Below are 21922 nucleotides of genomic sequence, written 5' to 3'. Positions count from 1 at the left end.
CTAATGGTTGCGCTTAGCGAGAAGATTAGAGGACACTTCGGAGCTCTCTGGTTTAATTCACACAAAAGTGCAATCAAAGTAGCAAATGTAGGGATAAATGTGTAGTGTATACATAATGGATTTCATGAAACAAATAGACGATGTATAAATACAAAAAACATATATGTAAATAGAATCAAGCTCACATTCACAATTATGTAAGAGATGCACAATATAAGGGTGAGCAAGAGGACAGCCACAACTATTTATGAGCAAAAAGATAAACTATTTACAAGTGATTTAATAGTGTAGGTTTTACCTTGAGCAGCCGGGTGTGTAGCAGCAGTGTGTATGCTGCCTCTGTGTAGTTTTCCCCCTCCAAGTGAAGGTCCCTCAATTTGTACAAGTACCTGAACACATCACACCAAGTAACTGTGTAATCCCTCAGTCGCCCAGATATGATCCATAGTAAAAGGAAAATTCTGTCAACTGGGCAAAAAGTTATATGAGTGAAGATGTTTTGCTGCTCTGGTCAGATTGCTGGCAGTGTTAAGTTGACAGAAGTGCATTTTTCTTTTACTATAACAAGTGTTTAATATGCAACAGAAACATGCATCCACTAGAGGCCACTGTTAGGTAGCTATTCAGGTTTCTGCAGAATGCCTAATTCTATATTTACATATCCGCAAATATTTGTATGTGGTTCGGGTATTACGTTTTTTCGACAGAGTGTGAGTGTGTCCCTGATGGATAGCTCGGCGCACAACAAAATGCCACATGCTTTATAAAGCTTCATCAGCCTTACAAGGTCAAAACAGCAACTAGGACTAACAATAATAGCTAACATTTATTTAGCCTCTTTGTCATAGATGCTGTACTAAATCACCGCAGGGTCTGGAGTGATGACACAACAGAAACAGTCCCAAATGTCCTAAATGAACAATTCTTGTGTTTGTTTTGCTATACATCCACTCATAGATCGATTGTTCTTTGTCTTTTAGATAGATGTTTATAAATCTCACTTTCTCAGCATTATCTTGTTTCATTTATTTCTCTGTATTCCTCCTCTCCCCTGCAGCGTACATCCATAGCCACATTATTATACTTTGCCCGGGGACAGTTTTTCGACTGTGCTGGTTATGATAATCCAGGTGCAGTTCTCAAAACAACAAAAATAAACCTCTGCTGGCATTTTTTCATTTCTAGTGGTACAATCGCACAACCCTGACAATATGCTCTTATCAAGGCTTTACATGGGAAATACTGACCCTTTTTAAATGTATGATGCTGCCTTTTTACATCTAATCATTTTATATTAATCTAAATCATATATTTTAGATTTTAAGGTAAGGTTAAAATGATGTTAATTTAGTGTAAAAAATAAACAAAATGTATTTAAATAGGCTTGTGTTTTTCATTTTGAACAAGCCTATATACAAGTCTATTGGAGCATTGTTGACACACACTTGACTTGAGCTTGGGAGTTAAAGGTGAGGATTAGGCTTAGTTTTAATTAAAAATGCAGTCTGTTGGTTTAAACATTGCATACTGATCTGAGAGGTTAAACTGTGTAAGCTCAAAGTTATCATTTACTCTGCTTTAAAATACAAGCTCTCATTCATAAATACATAATGATAACATAATTCTATCTATATCAATCACCACTCTGTCTATCACCAACACTTCTCAGTATCTACTCTCTCTCTTACATACCGAAAAGTCAATCTGGAGCCAGGCTGTTGAAGGTAATGCCCCTTCCCAACGCAACACTGTCAATCAAACCTGTTCCTAACGCTAGTGGGAACGAAGGAGCCTCATTGGTCTGTTATTAATGTTCATGTCTTGATTTATGGACATAATAAATATAGCAGGATCATGTAGAGCGGGGTAATACGAACATTTTAAGACCAAAATGATGACCCTGACAGCAGTAGTTACAGAGAGAGGGGTGACAGTCTTTCAACAGAAAGTGAATTGAGCCAGAATCGATGTAGCCGGAAGCACGCCCATCCCATGCTCACTTCCTATTTGGAACGCGGCGGCTAGCAGGTTAGCTATGTCCATTTATATATACATTCTATGCTCTCCTACTTCAAACTAAATGTCTTTCGCCCTCTCTCTCTCCCTCGCCTCCATCATGCGGACTTTTTCCCTGCTCTCCCTCCAGTCAGACCACAGGCTGATCCTGGGGATTTTGACATTAATTCAGTGAGACTAGTATAATCCCTTGTCAGATTATGAAGCGTGGGTACACACACAAAGAAATACACATCTGGTACTCACACATTACTGAGTATGCATAGAGAAGTATCAAAGTAAGTAGCAGATAAAGGTCAGTGGTAATATACCTGATGTACATCCCCTCGCGGTTGATATCCTTGTAAAAGTTCTGTAGGATGAGAAAGAAATAAAGTTAGTTCATGCGCTTATGTGGATATATGGGTTCTAATATAAGAGTGGGTCCTATATACATACAGTTCTTCAACCAATACTGTTACTGATGCAATACTGATATATTTGTCTTGCTGTTGGAACTGATAACTATTATTGGTCTATATCATTTTTTTAAATCAATGGCAAGACCCACAAACTTAAACAAAGTTGTAGTAAAGCACACATGAACTTTTCAAAATTTTAAAATAAATACTTTTTGTATTATGATGCTTGTGTATACAGTCACCTCTTTAGCTTCATCTACTGTATTTCTATCAAAAACAGAAAAAAACAAACAAAAAACAAAAAAAACCCAAAAACACTGGCCCGATGCATTACATAAACCTGATATCAATATTAACACTGATATACTGTTCTGCCCTATGCAATATCACAGAGAAGTTTTGGAGCGGTACTAAATGCCTGGGAAGCTTTACAGTTTGCAGTACAAATAGACCGAAACCCAATAAAATAGTTTACTGCCAAGAACATCCCAGCACTGCTCCCCATCTCTTACAACGCCAATGTACAATAAACCAACATCCACAGAGATAAGAGCCACTGGACTACTTCAGCCATTTGTAATGAGTATGCGAGTATGATATATGATGAGGTATGGGGTTTAGCTAAAAGTGCCTAGTAATAGTCTCTACGGCAGAATGAGCAGAAAGAGTAGATAGCACTAATCAGCCAGAATCAAGAGATATTATGTCATTTTTTGGTGTCTGATTTTTGTTGTCTGATTTTTTTTATACGCATTTTACCTACTACTTTAATATTTTCAAGATACGATGTAATATTTGTAGTTGTAGTTCAGTGTAGTAATAACAGTTAAAGGTGCATTCTGTACCGGTAACTTTTCTACTGCAGAGATGTTATTGCTTTGCTAGGAACATTCAACAGCATTTATTCAGCTGGTGTTTTTATTGCACAGAAATAACTGGAAAAACAAGCACTCTTATTGTGAGTGGGCTTGCCTTTCCACAGATCTGACCTGTAAATTAGCACGGTGACATCCAGATTGCTGGGTTTAAACTTTTCAGATTTAATACAGATGGGGGGGCAGGTAAAATGAACATTGTTGAAACACATATTTTTGTTCCATCCAATCACTAATGAAATGATCAGGTTCAATAATTGTGAATTTACTTTGTAGATATTTTAACAAAAAGCTAAATTTAATCTATAAGGAAAACTGGCTCTTGTTCCCTATCTAGGAGTATGACATAATCACATTCTTGAAACCGAAAAAAAACAAAAAAAACAACAGTTGACTGTGACTAGACCCATTAACATATTACAACAAAAAGGTGCATTTTAACAATATTCATTTGACCTGCCCCCATCTGTATTAACTATTGTTTGTCCCACATAATATTGTGATGTCAAACCCATCTATATCATATTGCGGGATATTCTAGGCAAAGCATTAACATCTCCATAGAAACAATTTGGTACAGTGTCTTTAGAGTCATTTTTCTGCGTACTTTAGCTTTACAACTTTTTTTTTTTTTAATTTACTGAAAGAACTAAATGTTGCTATCTGTTTTGTTGAGCAAATTAAGAAGTGACTTTACCTATTGCCTGGGTGTATTTTTCAGTAGCATAATTACTACTGAGGTGCAATGCCTCTGCTACATCGACAGTGATTTTCCTTTGAGAATAATAGAACAGTTTGATACTGTCTTGCACATGGATTTCATGCACTGTCATGGTTTGTTCATAAAAAAGGTCAGATCCATAATTGCTGGGATCAGTTATGTATTTCCCATCCAAATGAATGTCAGATGTTTTGGCTCGGTGGTGCCTCACAGCAGTTGGTTTGACAGACCACTGAAAGCTGTGAAGAAAATCCAACTCCACAGTGTCTTTGGAAAATTAATAAACATTAAAATACCCCACAGCTCAATGCAATATTCAGGATCAGATACCTATTGTCAATTCTTATGATTCAAACACTATTTTGTTTATTTTATTTTTTTAAGAAGTCACAGGCAAAAATTCTTTGATTTGTACTATCAAATTCCATTATATCTTCAGGCAGACATCTTCAAGGAATAGAGCACACAATTTGACCAATTATGGTAATGTCCTCTCCTTGGGCTCCCCCTTCAGAAGAGCTATTACAAATTTAGATTGCCTCAGTACATCTTACTTATTTAATCGGGAGCGTCCATTTTAGTTTTTTGTTTTTTTTTACTCAACATAAAATAGCAAGAGAACTCTCTGCTCTGTCTACGACATCTATGATAAATACTAGGATTTTGGTGCCTGCATTTTCACAGATGGAGTGAGATTCATAGTTAAAGAGCCCCACATCCAAGATTTCTAAAAAAGTAACAGGTCTGACTCATTGTTTTAAAATATATTTGAAATAAATGAAAGATTACGTGCTTAAAAACGAGAAAGTGCATTAGATATAAAAACATGAGGTGTAATATTACGTTTTTTCCAAGTGTTTCAGTGATGAGTGGTTTTAAGTGCTGCACGCATTTAGACATCTAAAATGTATAAGATGGAACCAGGCAAAATGATTATTTGCTGCTCACAGTATATCCTTTAAAGGAATGTGCACTTAAATGTGATATATTATATAATTAAAACACTTCAAACAATATCAAAAATAGCTATAAATAACTGCATGAGGAAGGAAGCAAAGAAACTGGTGAATCTTATGTCTGCCTGTGTGCATTCCCCGAGTTTTGAGGTTGCATGGATAAGGAGAGTGCATTAGAGCGTGCCTGCCTTGAGGAGATTTTATTTTCAGCTGGCCAAACAAATGAAAGAGAATAAGTAATGCATAACTGCCACAGGCAACAAACATAACACCTCGACCACTGTATGTGCCGGAGTCTAAGAAGCTAGAGGCTAGAAAGGACATACAAAAGACATTCAAAGCTTTCCTATCCATTTACCATAATTGATGCATCAAAATGACCCATGCAAAAAAGTTACACATGCTCTGGCTGTGGTATTAAAGCTGCACTAAATAACTTTTCTAATGGATGGCACATCACCTGCTAGTCTCCATGGAGATGTTATTCCTTTGCCTGAAATGTTACACTGTATGGTGAATGGTCCCACATCACAGATCTCACCTGTAACTTGGTTTGGTGATACTGTGAAACATTCTACACAAAGTAATGACATCTCCATGGGGACAAGAAGGTGGCAGACCCTCCACCGGAAAAGTTACAGAGTGCATCTTTAATGCCAGTATTAATGATACAAAAGTACTGGTAGTGGTTGTAGTAATTACAGTACCGATCTCAGTAGTAGCAGTAACAGTGAATAATCTATAAAAGCTTCAGTTAAGAGGAAATACCCGGTACAAATAACTCGGAAAAGGATTCATTTCTAAAGATAAAGGCATTGTGGGTGAGACTCAGATTAGAAGATCACATAAAGGAGCCATGTGGAACAGACAGAGGCTGATGCAAACTGCTGCAAACCGTCAGCAAGCAAAACGAGAGACCTATCCTGTGTTTTCCAATGGATCAGTCATCAGAGAAATTAAATGAGGGATACAAAGGAGCTGACATGAAAGATCTGAATGAATACTGCATAATAAACTATTAGATCAGCTGCTTTGGAGTGGATGAGATACTGACTCAAATAATCTGTTAATATGAAGCGTCATACATGCACGTGCCTGAAGGAGAAGTGTGTTTGCTGCCACCAAAATGAGCCAAATTAAAAATCGTGCGTAAAAAGTCAGTGCAAAGTATGATGAAACTTACAGGGCTGAGATTTGTGAACATTTCATCATCAACAAGTGGATGCAATAAACAAGTGAAAACAAGGTCCAAAGGCCAAGTGGAAAAACAAGAGGAAAAAGGTTTCAAGTAGGTCAGAATGTTCTAAGCATTCATTAATTTTAATTATGATGATGGTAATTATTATGAATTAAAATATATTTGGATTCACTTTTATTTTTTACAAAAGGATGACTTATTTATGATGTCTTTTATTCTGAAATATTTGTAATAGTGTCATTTGTATTTACTTCAGTGTGCACTATAGAACTTTAGGTTTTATAATGCACAGTTGATAGTTTTGCTTAGCCAGGTATGCTCTATGGCAACAAATTTATCTATGTTGATTAGATTTTTTTTTTACTTTCTAAATAGTACGTTGAAAAAAACAGATCTCTCACTTTTGTTTGTCACTTTCTCACTTGTAAATATGCACTCCATCTTGTAAACACTGATATTAGCCAAAAAAAACCTATCTTACCATCAGCATCACCTGCTTCCCTCCATGGAGATAAGCTTAATGCCATACTGTGGAAAATTCTAGGTCAGGAGGCATTTCATCTACCAAGATATACTTATTTGGATGTATTTTCTGTTTTATGTTATATGCCTGTATTTTTATTTATTTATTTTTTTTAATCAAAATTCACGTTCTCCCTTCATCAGGGCTTGGGGCTGACTCAAAAAGCACATTGTGACAGAACAGTTTTCCACCTCTGTCTCAAATGCCATTGTGCAGTAGCCCCAGAGAGATTCCTAATCTACTTGACACCCAGCCTGAGCCAAGGACATTTCAGCCAGTTCATTGGTATGCCATTTTCAAGATGGCGGGACGTACCAGGAGATTGACAGTGCAGCTCATGCGGTTGTTGCGGCTGTCATCGCTCATCACAGTGCGGTAGTCCAGAAGACGGATGAGAAGTCCTTTCACCAATGCAACAAAGTGCTGCACTTGGGGCTGGAGTGTGTGTTTCTCTGAGGCACAGTCAAGCAGGCTAATGAAGGCAAAAGGCAAGGTTAACTTCTTACAACATTAGTAGTACTCAGAATGTATACACCTTATGAATAAAAATACAAACGCACAATACAAAAAAATAACAGTAATGTCAAATTGGTATAATCTGACATGTTTTGATGCACTTACATAGTTTCCAGCAGTTGCATGTAGCGTTCATCTCCGCCTCCTCCTTCCACCTCATAGTCTAGTTTCTGTATGATCTCATTCTCAAACTAAATATCGAAAAGGACATAAGGAGAAGGAGAGTCAGTAATGTCTTTTATATCAGGGACAATGCACATAAAAAACAGTAACAGATTTAAAACAGATTTATATGGCAAACAGCAGAAAGGAGAAAGTTTGGAGTGATTTTGTTTGACATTTGCATCTTGTATTGGCATTTATAACTGTGTAAACTCCTGTGATTTGTAAGTAGAGATGCTTAAGATATGCTTTTGTCAGCAGAACACCCTTTTTAGCCAGTGATACACAGAGCATGCTTTAGTCAACTAAGAATTTCTTTAGCTGACAACAGCCCTAAAGTCTAATATCACAATGTAAAACATCAGCACTAAAACCTAGCGATGGTTTTAATTATCAATGTACCGCGTTGTGTACATAAACACATTACAGTGCGTGTAAATTCCCTGTGTAAATTATTTTATGAATGTTCTGTTCATATCTTTTGTGGTCCGACCTTGCTGAAGTTTCCAGAATGCTCATGATCACAGAGGATCATGTCAAAGAAAATGGGGATTGTGGCTCTTCTCAGCTCTTCCTCTGGGATCAACGTCATCTCCAGGATCGGACCAACCATGTCCGGGATGAAGCAGATCTTATGATTACCTATAAAAGCACAAAAATAATATGCAAATTAATTAAGATTACTGGCCAAAACGCCTGGATGCATCGAACAACAATGTTATTTCAAAGATCACCTATAAACAACTTTGTGCATCAATATTGAAAACTTATATTACATTTTTCACACAAATGCACATCAAAATTGTGACTATACAGGGACTAAACTAGAAATTAAATCTGTACTAGACAATGACTAAACCAGGACTCGAACAGGACAAAAACAAGTCTACAGCAGGAACACACTGGGCTCAAACCAGGACCAATTCAGTTGATTTTTTTTCACTGTGTATTAATATGCTCCTTTCTTGTCTAAACATTTTAAGTGGAGTCCTTTATTCTATTGCATAAATTCTGAATAATCTGCATGAATAATAAATGGCTCAAAACACAGCCACGTAGAAATATATAAATCAAAATGTCATACCTAGTTTGTACCATATGTCTCGGATAGCAAAGCCAATCAGTAGCCTCATGTCACCGTACCTGAGATAAAGACAAGGGAATGCAAGGAGGAAAAGTCTTTCAATCAATATCTTATTTCCATTGTGAGACTATGTATGGGAGAGATAACCCTGCAGTAATCCACCCCAACATGGACTCCATTGAATGTTTATCTGCATGCAACACAGGGTTTCAATGGGAGTGGGTGTAGCTAAAGCAGATCCCAAAATAGATCATCAATCATTGAGTGCTTCATTAGAGCAGGGTGAGGAGGTGTGGTAAATAAGCAAATTATATAGGATTCTGAATCTCACTTCGCCAGAATCTTGTTCCTCTTGGTGGGAGAGAAGTGCTGAAGCTGCAATGACTCCTGGGTAATAAATGCCACCGCCAAGTGGAAGTAGTTATTCCAGAGCTAGACAGGGAGCAAAAGTGAGAGGAGAGCACACGTGAAGCGGTAGAGCCACACTGGAAGCACGTGTGGGAAAAATGTTGGAGACTGACCTGTACTTCAAAGTTATTATCGTTCAGGAACTTTTGGTTCATGGTGTCAGCGTAGATGTTGATGGCTCTGAGAACAACTCTAATGAAAGAAAATACTAAAGATGCATTACTCAATTTTCAAACCGTGAAAAAAGAAAGTATGTATTTAAATAATGAATATTCACATGCATCACTTTAGGGCCCATGCACGTCTTTAGAACAACTTTTTTGAGACAGAGAAACGGGTGGACGCCAAAGCTGTCAATCTTAGGGCTCTTACTCCCAAGGTTGCAATCTCTTAAATACTTGATTATCAGATGCAGACAGCGAGCCTCAGTCTGATTTTGTCAGAAAGTGCTGCTTTTACGATATACTCTTTGAGGGAAAAACAAAAGTCAAGTCCCCAACTTTAAAGGCCCTATATTACACAAAATTAACTCTTGTGAGCTTTGAGCCTTGTTGGAATGTTACCTCATCAAAAACTTACCGGGAGTTGTGTTTAGTTTCATTCACACATTTGAGTAACCATTTATTATTAGTCTGTCTACATCTTCAAAGCTCAAAATGCTCCGTTCAACCTTGTGATGTCATGAACTGATAGTTTTCAAATAACACAGCTACCTTTTACCTTTAGTTTGGTAGAGATTGACAATTCCATGTCCGAAATTATCCAAATGATTCTAATGAAGGTGTATGAAGTTTAAAAACACAGTGGAGCACTTCCTGTATTACCACATGACATCACTGGGTGGAACAGAGTATTTTCTATTTGAGAGAAGAAGTCAGCGTAAACATGCAAGGTCTGTGTGTTAAACGTGTGTGAATGGAACAAAACACAACTCTGGGTATATTTGTGATGAGGAAACAACATTATAACATAGATCAGAAAAAAGCGTAATATGGGTCCTTTTTTTTTAGTGAAATACATCTGTCATCAAATTAAACCTCAGTTATTTTATCCTGATCCAAATCTGAGGCCATGGTTCTCGACCAGAAAACGGTGGTTTGCCCTCTCCGGGTGGGTAGTGAGTCTCTGCCTCAAGTTCAAGTATCTCGGGGTCTTGTTCATGAGTGAGGGAAGGATGGAGCGTGAGATTGACAGGCGGATGGGTGCAGCGTCTGCAGTGATGCGGTCGCTGTATCGGTCTGTTGTGGTGAAGAAGGAGCTGAGCCAGAAGGCGAAGCTCTCGATTTACCGGTCAATCTACGTTCCTACCCTCACTTATGGTCATGAGCGTTGGGTAATGACCGAAAGGACAAGATCGCGGATACAAGCGGCCGAAATGGGTTTCCTCCGCAGGGTGGGCGCACCCTTAGGGATAGGGTGAGGAGCTCAGTCACATGGGAGGAGCTCGGAGTAGAGCCGCTGCTCCTACTCGTCGAGAGGAGCCAGCTGAGGTGGCTCGGGCATCTGCTCAGGATGCCTCCTGGACGCCTCCCTAGGGAGGTGTTCTGGGCATGTCCCACCGGGAGGAGGCCCCGGGGAAGACCTAGGACTATAGGAGGGACTATGTCTCTCGGCTGGCCTGGGAACGCCTTGGGGTCCCACTGGAGGAGCTGGAGGATGTGTCCGGAGTGAGGGAAGTCTGGGAGTCCCTGCTTAGACTGCTGCCCCCGCGACCTGGCCCCGGATAAGTGGAAGAAAATGGATGGATGGAATTATTTTATCCTAATTTGTTCTGACAAAACATCCTTGGCCCCAGTTTCAGATCTGAAACATGAAAATATACCCTTAGGAAATTAAATATTCATTGGACCTGATGTGTTCTTAATAAAGTTGAACGAAAAAAGGGGAAAAATCAACAAGTATCACTAAAACAATCTAATGAAAAGTGCAATCTCCCCCAGAATCTATTGTCCTGTAAACTTTCTGATATCACAAAAAATGATTGATGATGAATAATACTAGAAAAAAAGCTGAGATAAAGGATCCGTTTGTTCTTTTGTGATTACACTTTAGTCTCCACGGCTCCTATTGCGCACAGAGCCGGTGTATTGCTTCAGATTCAAAACTTCTGTCAGAATGATAGATCAAGACGATACCTCAGCACACATTAGAAAAAGGTATACTGGGGAGTAGTGACTTTTGCATTTCCACAGCTAAATGGCACACCTCAGCGCGATTGCTCTCAGGCCCAACCACTATCTATCCATCATCATTACCACACAGCCCATCGTCTTTGCCTCCCACATGCTTTTTCCATTTTACGCGAGGCTTTCTCTTTGCTACATTTCTATTTGTCTTCGTGCTCATTTTATGTCATATTCCAGCTTTCTGCAGGGCATGATACAGCAGTGGTTTTCTAGGTTTGGTATGGCCAGTGCTGATGGTGTGCAGGGTGCGCTTGGAAATAGGGCTTGGCAATAAGGCAAAAAACAGTTACCATTTTTCTTCCTCTTATTTACTCAACTATTGACTCAATTTTCTTTTTTTCTTTTCAAAAACTAAATAAAATGGCATTAAGTATTGATTTCATAATAAAACAAGACAGGCTTTGAGTTGGTAAATTGTGATTTGTATTCTCACTATTAATGCGGCAGTAGCTCAGTTGGTAGAGCGCTCAGATCCACTGGCCCACAGGTTGGCGGTGCGATTCTAACTCCCACAGATGAATGCTGTCGTTGTGTCCTTGGGCAAGACACTTAACCCCCCTTGCCCTCATTCTCGGCGTACACTGGTGTATGAATGTGTGTGTTTTTCCTTGATGTAAAGCGCTTTGAAGGTGGAAAAGCGCCATATAAAAACCATTAACCATAATTATATCAAAAATTTGACGTGGCATCCCCAGTTACAAAAGCAAATATTTACTGACTTCTTTAAAAGTTGGATCACCAACCTATCAAAAAGACAAGGAGTTTTGATCATACCCATACGTGCACATTTAAAACCAGTGCAGTCTAACACTTTCAGCTAAACACACTACAACATTTCGTCAGCACTTTAAGAGGTGGCTTTGATTTACTGCCTCCATCTTATTCCTCAGTGTATTTTTATGGATAGTCAAGTCACAGCAACTCTCCAAAGCAATTTCAAAATATCAATGCTTCCTGGACCACAAATAAGGTGCGAAGGGCCGCCTGGAGCACCCTAGGGAGCAGAGAGGTAGCAGAGACTGGACCGTACCTGTTCTGGACCATTATCATAGCCATCCAATCAGTTGGATAGACATGTTTTCGAATCAGTTCTTTGAAGAGTAGAAAGGACTCCATCAGGAAGTCCTGCGAGTAAAGGACAAGAAAAAGCCACTGTCATTTTTTCTGTACTAACCAATTTCAGAAGAAGTTTGGGTTCTGTGGGAAATTAAATTAAAGTTGAATGCATAGTGATGAATATTTTCCCACACGTTTGTGAACTTTTACAATTTTATGTCAACTATTCTATGAGCTTGCACTGAGGTTATGTAACTGCTTTGGCAGAATGTTTTGATCCATGAAGTTTTCAGCAGAGAGATGATTATTTAATCTACATTTTAATGAGATTCTGAACATCAAAAACATGAACTTCAATAACAGATAATAGCCTGCAAGTATCTATTTGTACTTGTACTGCTACCAGTACCACTACCACTACAAACTATTAATAAAATTATAATATATACTCTAGGTGGTGCCCATACCACCGAAAAAAGTTATTGCTGCGGTGACAGCTAATGGGGATTCAGAATAAAGAATAAAGAACGAGGATTGTAGATCGCTGGAGGTACCAGATGCCACAGTGAGGTAGCAATGGCTTTGCTGTAAATTGCCGTTGTGTCAATAGGCAAGACACTTTACATGCATTGTTTGGTATGAGTTGGTGTGTGAGTGTTGGTGATGGACAGAGAGGAATATGGCGCAGATTGGCATCTTCGCTTCTGTCAATCTACCCCAGTGATTGAGTGAATGAATGATGCACAAAACTGTAAAGCACCTGAGCAGCTGGAAAAGGACCATATGAGACTATTACATTATTAATATTATTATAGTTGGCCGTCACACAGTGCTATAGTGTAGCAGTACTTACCACGAGGTCAGAGTTTCTCGTGAAGGTCTCCAGGTACGCAGAGTAGTGCTGGTCAGTCATTTGGCTTAGGATAGCTGTCATGCATGCCATTACTCTGGACTGTAAACACAACATAAACACATTTACAGACAAGTACATGGAGCTTATAGCTTGATGCCTGAAGGCACGGAGCTACTCGTTGTACAGAATGTTCTGCATAAAACTGCACTATATTTTAATCTCTTTATTTAATTTGTCGCCCGGGGCTGTCTAGAGATACCCAGAGAGGGATAGCTCCCAAAGCCACTTTGCAGCTCACTAATGTGTGACCAAATCTATGCAAGTCCAAACAACAACAACATCATTATCACATCCTGCCTACTGGACTTGGGCCAAAGTGCAGTGCTCTGAAAGGGGACATTACCATGAGGTTATTTTTAAAGATCCTTTACATATTTATCGACAAGCTCCAACAACAGTGATTTACAGAATTAACATAATTAAAATAAACAGAGACAATGGGATGAATGCACTGGCAGTTAGCACAGTTGGATGATGTACCATTTTGCATAATGTCTAAATACATCTTAATAGAAGTTTTATTCATTTGTATTTGTTATATCACAGATGAGATAACTGGGTGAAATGATTTTTTTTTTTTAAACATTTTTTATTCATCTGAATGTTTTAGAAAAAGCTTGCAAAAGAGTGACAGTACATGATGCAGTTGGTTGCCCACTTAATGGAAGGTAGACCATTTGATACCATGTTTCATATGTTATGTGACACTATGTAAGGTATTTTCAGTCAATCAATACTCGCTCAGTGGACAAAAAAAAGCCAAGGTTGTTGCGAAAAAACTGAACTGAACTGAACTTAGGTCCAGAAGATGAAAGAGAGTGTTGGATGGAGAGGAAAGAGGGAAACAGCATGGACTATCATGACTGAGGAAAGCAGATCTTCTTGAAAGATTCGGCTTGGGCAAGCAACTTTGAAGAGAAGTTAAGCACCATAACTCACTGAGCTGGATTAAGGAAAATCATTTGATTAAGCCAGAGTTTGCCCAAAGGAAAAGAGGGCAACCCAGAGATACTTAGAGCAAGATCAAAAAAGAGCTAGAACATTTTGAAGAACACATGTGAAGTATAGCTACTCAATACTAGATGCAAACAGAGCCTTAAACCTAAGCTCAACAGTGACCACTCACCTCCCGGTTCTGGAACTAAATCATTTTTTATAGACTTTCTGAAGTTTGAAAGCTTGCTCAGGGCTCATCAGCTCATCATGTGGTAACCAATGACAACAAGACCTTTAATAGTATTGCTACATTATTAAAACATTTTGCTTAATTTTGTGTTTTAAATTAGCTTTTTGGGTTTAAAACGACCACATTATGGATATTAGTTAGCATGTACAGGTTAGCCTCTGTGATGCCTTTGAACTCTTAATATCAGAATTTTTTAAAAAGTCTATGGGAAAAATGAATGGAAAATTTACTTCCAGAACCAGAGCGTTCGGTCACTCTTGAGCTCCATTGAACTGATTTGCCAGCCAGGCCCAATGAAGAATAAATAATGACCAAATCAAATATAAAAGGTGATTGTTCATGATTAAACCTGCAGACAGACATACAGCTTGTATGTATGCACTAAATATATTTACATATTTTTGTCAGATGGAAGACCAGTCCCATCGCTACAATCTGTTTCCTTAATTTAATAACAAAAGCATTTCAATTTTGATCAACTTGGCCGGGCTCAGTGCTTTATAAAGATTAAATTTGTACATCCAAAAATGAGGCATCCCCAGGGAAGATGTTTGATAAGTAAGAGGCTTTAGCCGCAGTCTTTGTTAAGTCATTTCTGATACCTTTTAAATGTTTTATACACAAATTGCTATGCTCCGCTGTGTAATTATTACATAACGCACATTTTCCCTGCGCGAAAGGCTAACCACTCTCATTTAAATATGATGGATTATGTAGCACACTCAGCCCTGAACTGTGCTGTCTGCTCTCTGTTCCTTCAAAGTAAAATGTTGATTGGTAACAGGATTCGGCACACTAAACAAAACCCAACCCCACTTCATTAATCTCCTGGGTTTATGCCCTGTGTTCTTGTGCAAAGATTAAAGTCCTAAGCCATGCTGTCTTGTTTTGGTGATTCTCAAACTTGCTCAGAGATGTCAGACAATATCAAACTCCCTAGTGTGCCTTCTACTTTTAATCAGGGGCACTGCACTGGAGAGTAAAGGGGACTTGTTTACCCATTATATACAAAAATATCAATATATCTTCAAGTTCAAGCTGGTGTCAAGAAAAACAGTGACAGCCTCTCTACACCACAGTAAAATTCTTTATAATAGAGGAGTTTCAGTGCATTTAGCAAACAACTCATTGGTATCGGTATCGGATTGATACTGCAACACTTGTCATAAGAAACAAATTTAATTTAAAAAAAAAATCACTGGTTTCCATCATTAGTCTGCAATGTCATTTTTTATAGAAAACACAGTAGTGAAAGCCCACCAAGTTTGGTTTGTACCAAGGGCCCTTATTTCTGTGCAACTCCCCAGCTTTTAATTAAAGAAAGTATGCTAAATGGGGATAAAATGAGGATAACAGCTGAGATAACACACATTAGCGCTGTATGCTGTAAGAGTAGCTTTTGGGTTAGACAAAATCCTGACAAAACTGTGTCTATACATCTTAATTATGGGAACAGTGGTTGGGTTATAAGTCTTGATGTGGGGATCAAGATCTAAAAAATGTGTTATTACCACACCAAAAGTCATAGCCTTAATAGCACAAGTATCATTAGAGCTCTGTCTCCCTGCGGTTCCTGCACCACCTTTTGCGAACCATTGGCTCATTCTATTGTAATTGGCCTCAGAGGACATTCTGTTCCTTCAACATCCTCCACAACAGAACTTAATTGGTCAGATTCATTACCGTCTCATCCTTTTTTTTTACCAGTGCATACAAAGGGTCATATGTGGTTTTATAGTTTGACATGTGAAACTCCTGACCACTGCAGTGCAATGACAGACAGGCAGAGACAGAGAGCTGAGAGCTTTGCCTTATGCAACACACAGCAGCAGATTAGTGACAGAACAGGGCACAGATGCTGACGCGCCCTGGGATTTCTCTCCCCTCATCCCCCCATCTCAGCTTCATATTCTTTTCCTTTATCTGCTCATTCCATCACACTAGTTACTCAGCTCAGAAATGTATTAAAAGCTCTCATTTTAAGACTCCAAATTCACCAACATGACACTAATAGGTCCAAAATCTACATTATGTAATATCTACGGCTGGGTAGGTTACGCAAAGTGGTTTTACACAAGATGGCTCCTGACATAAAAATGATCAATAAAACTAATGATAATGGATTCAATTTAAATGGCCCTTTTCTTGGCACCGAAAGTGCTTCACTAAAGTCCATTATTCATCTCACTCTAGTGTCACACGCTGCTGTGGGGAAAGCCAAGTCTGCAGCCACAGTTGCCCTGAGGCATGACCACACTATGTGACAAAAAACTGCGGGGGACAAAGTCATGGTCAATGGCTCATATGCAGAAAGAAAACCAAACAAATGAAACCCTGTTGGACAAACAGCTGTTCTTCTAATCTACCCTGATTTTGTTTGTCAAACCAAGTAAATTAAATATACTGATTAATACAAAAATTGTACATTTGGGGCAGCAAAGGCTCAGAATATTCCTGCACAACCCCAGTGGCTGGTGGACCAATCCAGCGTTTGACAGCAGAGCATACTACCTGTGTGTCCTTGGGCAAGACAGACCCCCACCTTGCCTTTGTAATAATGTTGTGAGTGAGTGGTCGATGGGGCTGTGGGCACTGGGTGAGTTTATGAATTATTAATGTGAACTTTCGCACATTGTGTCAATTCACTATACATTTTTCCTTGGTTTACAATCATCACACTCTTTTAACTGACTATGCATTGTAACAGTACTGACCTCTTGTCCATGTAGGTCCCTATTGAAAATGATCTCAATGTGTGTTTACCTGGTTAAATAAAAAATACAAATGGTAGTTACATTTATATCAACACACTGTGGCAAGGAAATGAGTGACGCATGAATGTTGTAACATGTTCTAGCCTCTAAAAACACTTAAGAGTAATTATGACATAGAGCAAGAAATAACCCATTTATTTCTGTTAACATCAAAACAACAACTGAAAATCACGTAGAAGCGGCACAAAAGTGTTTCTACCATATGCGCCAATTGTTTAAGGGAAAGGCTGGGGAACTAACCAGGCTGGTGCTTGACAAGATTGCACTGTGTTTACAAATGTTTTCATCTGTTAGCTTAAATACATCCAAGCTACAAGGGACCACCGGGTGAACAGGCACAGAGCGAACAGCATCTAAAGCATTGCTGAGGAACTAACCGCACGAATAAATGTTTTCATCAGCTGTAGGGGAAACATAATAACGGCCATCAATTCAAATAATACCACATCAGGGCAATTGTCGTCTTGGAGCGCAGTGCATTTACAGCTATCTCCTGTCTGTACTCTGCCCCCCTCCACTCCTCCACATCCCCCTCTGCTCTTGTTCCCTTTTGTGTTTTCCCCCCAGGTGCGAAGTCATTACGGTGCTCTCACAGTGATTTTTCATGGGTTTTTAAAAAGGCCATGTAAAGGAAAAACAGTGTTCTTGAAGGCCTGCCGAGTGTGACTGCACCATCAGAAACATCCCTGACCTGGGTGTTACAGTGGGGCTGGGGGAGCAGAGCGAGCTGCAGAGATGTAATTAAACTGGTTCCGTGTCTTCAGGTGTGTTGGGAAGACAAAGAACGGCAGTGACAACAGTACAATAGGCTTCTCTGTGTTTAGAGCAGAGCCTGAGGATGATGAGATGGGTAGTAATGAGTTATCCTGCTGCATTTACTTGAATGATGGAAATTGTTTTTCCATCTACCTGAGTAATTTTAGGCCTTCAAACAGGTGTGCTATCAGTCTTTCAGTTTATTTAAGTGTTTTATGATGGCAGAAGATTTTAAAATGTGTATTTGTAAATGTTCAAGGTTTACTGGTAGTTTTAATCCCAACTGTTTCTCTCTCTCTACTGAAATATTTCATCACACTTAAAAATATGTGTGTTTTTTATATTTATTTTTAATTGCAATGTGACATTTTGGAACCTTACATGCATAACTCAGTCTAAATGATTTCAAGAACCTAAAGTAGGTACAGAGCTGTAGGGTACATATGAGATGGGTCCAAGTGAACACTCAACCCATCAATGCAGGACAACACAAAATAACTCAAACATGCATGAAAAATACAAATCAGAGTGAGCTTATTATGAGGGGAAATCATCATAAAATAAGTATAAGCTCATATTCGTTCATTTTCATTTGGATGATTTGATTGTATGTTTACATTTGGATTACAGTGAAAGTTTACAAACTAATTTATAATGGAATGGGAAAATTAGCAAATTGTGTGTGCCATATTGCTGACACTTACTGTAAAGGGTCCATCCAATTGGCAGAAAGATGAAGAGCACAAAACATAATGGGTGGTCAGGGAAACACAGATGGGTGGTCAATATTTCAAACTATAGAATACACTTTGGTGTGCTGGCCTTGAGCCAACTATGCAAAGTGCACAAGTACCGTTTGCTCTCTTTATACTAGAGGTCATTGGAAACACAACACAAGGTGAGTCAACCACTTTGCATCGTCATTTATTTCCGGCTATGGGTAGTGCTGGAGGGACAGAGGCGAGCGCCATGTATCAAGGGACCACTCAGAGAACACAAAGTCTAACGGTAATAATTCATTCACTGCATACACACCAACTGTGCACTGACAGCCATAACTCAAGTCACTTACATAAGCACTCAGATACTAGGCCCCACTTTAATATTGCGTATCCTTTTCAGCTACACTGATCTTGACTATGTTACTAAAATGTGTTATTAAATGTGCAGTAAAGGTGACTTTTTTTGGAGATCCCGTGCCACCTCCTTGTCTCCATGGGGATGTTACTACTTTTTACTGAAATGTTCCAAAGTATGGCACATAGTTTGCATATATATAAATGGAAATCGCTAACCTGCCAGCTGTTGTGTTCCAAATAGGACATGAGCATCGGTGCTCTTCCGGCTCCATCCAATCTGGCTCCAATTCACCTTCTATTGAAAAACTGTGGCCCCTCTCTCCGTAACTGCTGCTGTCAGGGTCGTCATTTTGGTCTGTTCATATTAACCCGCTCTACACGATCCTGGTATTTGTATTTTGCAGGAGCCTTCTTTCCCCGTGGCTGCTCCCATTAGCTTTAGCAACAGGTTTGACTGACAGCTAAGTGCCCGCTCACTGCTAAACCGGTGTGGGCACTGTAGCTCCTTAGTTGCTATAATACTCACGATCAGAATTCCAAATACTGGCTTGGTTTTAAATTGGCCCCTATAACTGCTAGCCTCGGTGAGCTTCATTGACTTGAGCTGAACGCTATGGGTGACGTTACACTCACTTAGTCCACTTCTTTATACACTCTATGGTACGGCATTAAACATATATATTTGAAAGACAAGAAGGTGATGCCATACCGATTTTGCATGAAAAAATGTTAAATTAATATGTGTAATTCAATGCTGTGAAACATTCTTGGGGAAGCAATAACATAGATACAGCATATGATGAAAAGGTATTTATGAGCTGGAAAAATATCTGTAAATGAATAAATGCAAGACAGATAAGTTGAGTGCCATAACATTCCACAGCAACGTCTTCATTGAGACAAGCAACTTCCTGTAGAAAACAACCATAAAAGGTAATGTGGCGTTGTACTTGGGAAAAATATCCAAGTCATCATGACCAATGAGGAAATTAATTTATTGTGTGACTCCAGCCGTGCGTGAAAACAAAGGACTCCAAACAAACGTAATTAGAACCAGATGCCACACTGCGTTTAGTCATACTTTTATTTCTAATTGTTTGTTTATCCCACGGCAAAGCTAACTGTTAACTTGAGAGAAGAAATGATGAGCCAGGGCCAGTTATGAAAGAAAAAAAAAACACTGAATCATCTTTCCTTTCTGCTTTTCTCTTCTTGAGCTAATACAGCAACTAATTTATCACAACTCTTGGGTTGGAATTGTTAGATAGACTTGGCATAAAATAGAAAATACACTTTTTATATTTATCCAGGGATTGTACTAGCACAAATATCATGGTATATCTTGTTGTCTGTGCGCCCACGATGGAAAGAGTATTTAAACAGGGCAAATGATACAGTGTCAATTCATGGGGTGAATGTATAGAGGCTGCAGATCCACAAAGAGAGAGGCTATAGTGGCCACAAAGGCAAAGATATAAATAAAGTGACTGATAGGAGCTCGAGTGTGTGTTTGTGTGTGTGAGTGTGTGAGTGTATGTGCGTGTGCGCGTGTGTGGCCTGGCTTAGCTCCCAGGAGCAGAGACTTTTGTGGTGCCAAAGTTTAGCTGGGTCTACCACCATGCCAGGGTCAGTGCTGACACGCAGCAACCCAGCCATAGCAGCTGAAGGATTGTAAAAATACTATGAAATATGCAAATTAATCAGCACTGCCACTGAAATTAGGAATGTCATTGTTCAACTTTTTTTTTGTCTTATTTCACTGTAAATTCAAACCAAGTGGTAATTTGTTCCAACAGAAGATATATTATTAACAATCAATGGTGGCATACATTTGGAGTGTGTAATACCAACACAGCAAATCATCAGCTTCCTATTGTGTAAGGCAGTGGCATGCGGTCAAGGCAATCAAGGCAAGCAGTACTTCTCCAATAAAATCTAAAATGATTGCGTGGTGGTACTCAAAATTATGATTAAATAGTTTCAAAATATATACAAATAATTGAGTTTTACCTTCACTTTTCCCTGTTTGAAGCATGGTTGAAGTCACAGTGTCCTTTAGTACACCCTACTGGTCACTGAACAGACTGCAGCAACCGCGGTTCCAAATGTCTTATTAATTATTTGCATTGTTGTCCTATGCTACTAAGGCCGTACTGCTCCGCACTCTCAACATGTGTTTTTACAACCGGAGAGGCAAGTCAGTTGCTTTAGAGGCTTGTGCATGCATACTGAGGACACAGCCAGCTAAAACAGCGCTGAATAAACCCCATAGAGGAATCTGTCTTCTGAGGAGATGTCTAGTAAGTGAGCGTGTGCAGCAGAAGACAGCAACAGCAGTGCCAACTTTCAACACAAGTGATGTTAGTAATGCAGGCAGTCATTTAATCAAATAGTGATATGGAGGATCCAGACGGAGCAGTGGAGTGACAACAGCTGGAGAGAAGCCTGTCTTGTCTGTGACCTGTGTGTTTATGACGCGGAAGTGGAATAACAGGACTATTACACAAGTGTGGAGGAACATGTGACTGTTCTGGACCTACTCCACCTCAGGGAAAAACTGGTTTTGATTTGCATCTGTAAGAGGATGGTGAGTGCACTGTTCTAACAGTTGTGTTCAAGGTGACGTTTGTGACATAAGGATTTATTATAGCCTTCATGCATCTGTCTGACCAGTGCACTCTCCTTATTAGTATCTCTTTATTCCGTTTTGTGCAGTAGATTGCATATGTGTAGAGCTGCCATATGTGACTCATATGGTTTCTAGATACATAAAAATAAGTACTGAAGGCTCAGCTGCACAAATGAGGTGAAGGAGTAGGACATTTTTTTGAAGAAACAGAAAAACACTCTACAAACAGGGTGTCAAATAGGCCAGTGTTTCCCAACCAGGGGTACGGAGCACAACTAAATATTGCTGTCCACCCCAAGTCTGCTTACTTACCCATAAAAGTCACTGCATGCTACTGGTGTAATGCTCACTATATTGGTTGATTATGGCCAGATGCCCTTCCACTTTATTCGTCCAGCCTTGGAACTGGCAAAAAATGACCCAAACTGAGAACTGCCAATTTCTCTGTCCCAACATTTAACATAGAGACCACATGCGTTCAAG

General features: G+C 39.2%; 1 protein-coding gene across 1 annotated transcript in view; it reads right to left on the bottom strand.

Annotated features, from left to right (window-relative positions):
* Positions 1–21922, bottom strand: part of LOC117377252 (dedicator of cytokinesis protein 2-like) — a 96793-nt gene that overhangs the window by 13176 nt on the left and 61695 nt on the right. The window contains exons 27-36 of the mRNA XM_033973634.2: positions 12956–13054; positions 12077–12171; positions 8974–9052; positions 8784–8884; positions 8453–8511; positions 7862–8010; positions 7312–7397; positions 7006–7162; positions 2328–2368; positions 299–389 (exon numbers count right to left, since the gene is read on the bottom strand). Coding sequence (XP_033829525.1) covers positions 299–389; positions 2328–2368; positions 7006–7162; positions 7312–7397; positions 7862–8010; positions 8453–8511; positions 8784–8884; positions 8974–9052; positions 12077–12171; positions 12956–13054 — 957 coding nt within the window. The remainder of the gene's footprint in view (positions 1–298; positions 390–2327; positions 2369–7005; positions 7163–7311; positions 7398–7861; positions 8011–8452; positions 8512–8783; positions 8885–8973; positions 9053–12076; positions 12172–12955; positions 13055–21922) is intronic.

The sequence above is a fragment of the Periophthalmus magnuspinnatus genome, chromosome 10 (assembly GCF_009829125.3).
Source record: "Periophthalmus magnuspinnatus isolate fPerMag1 chromosome 10, fPerMag1.2.pri, whole genome shotgun sequence".
In the NCBI taxonomy this organism is placed as follows: domain Eukaryota; kingdom Metazoa; phylum Chordata; class Actinopteri; order Gobiiformes; family Gobiidae; genus Periophthalmus; species Periophthalmus magnuspinnatus.
The sequence above is the reverse complement of the archived record's forward strand: the minus strand, read 5'-3'. Positions and strand labels throughout refer to the sequence as shown.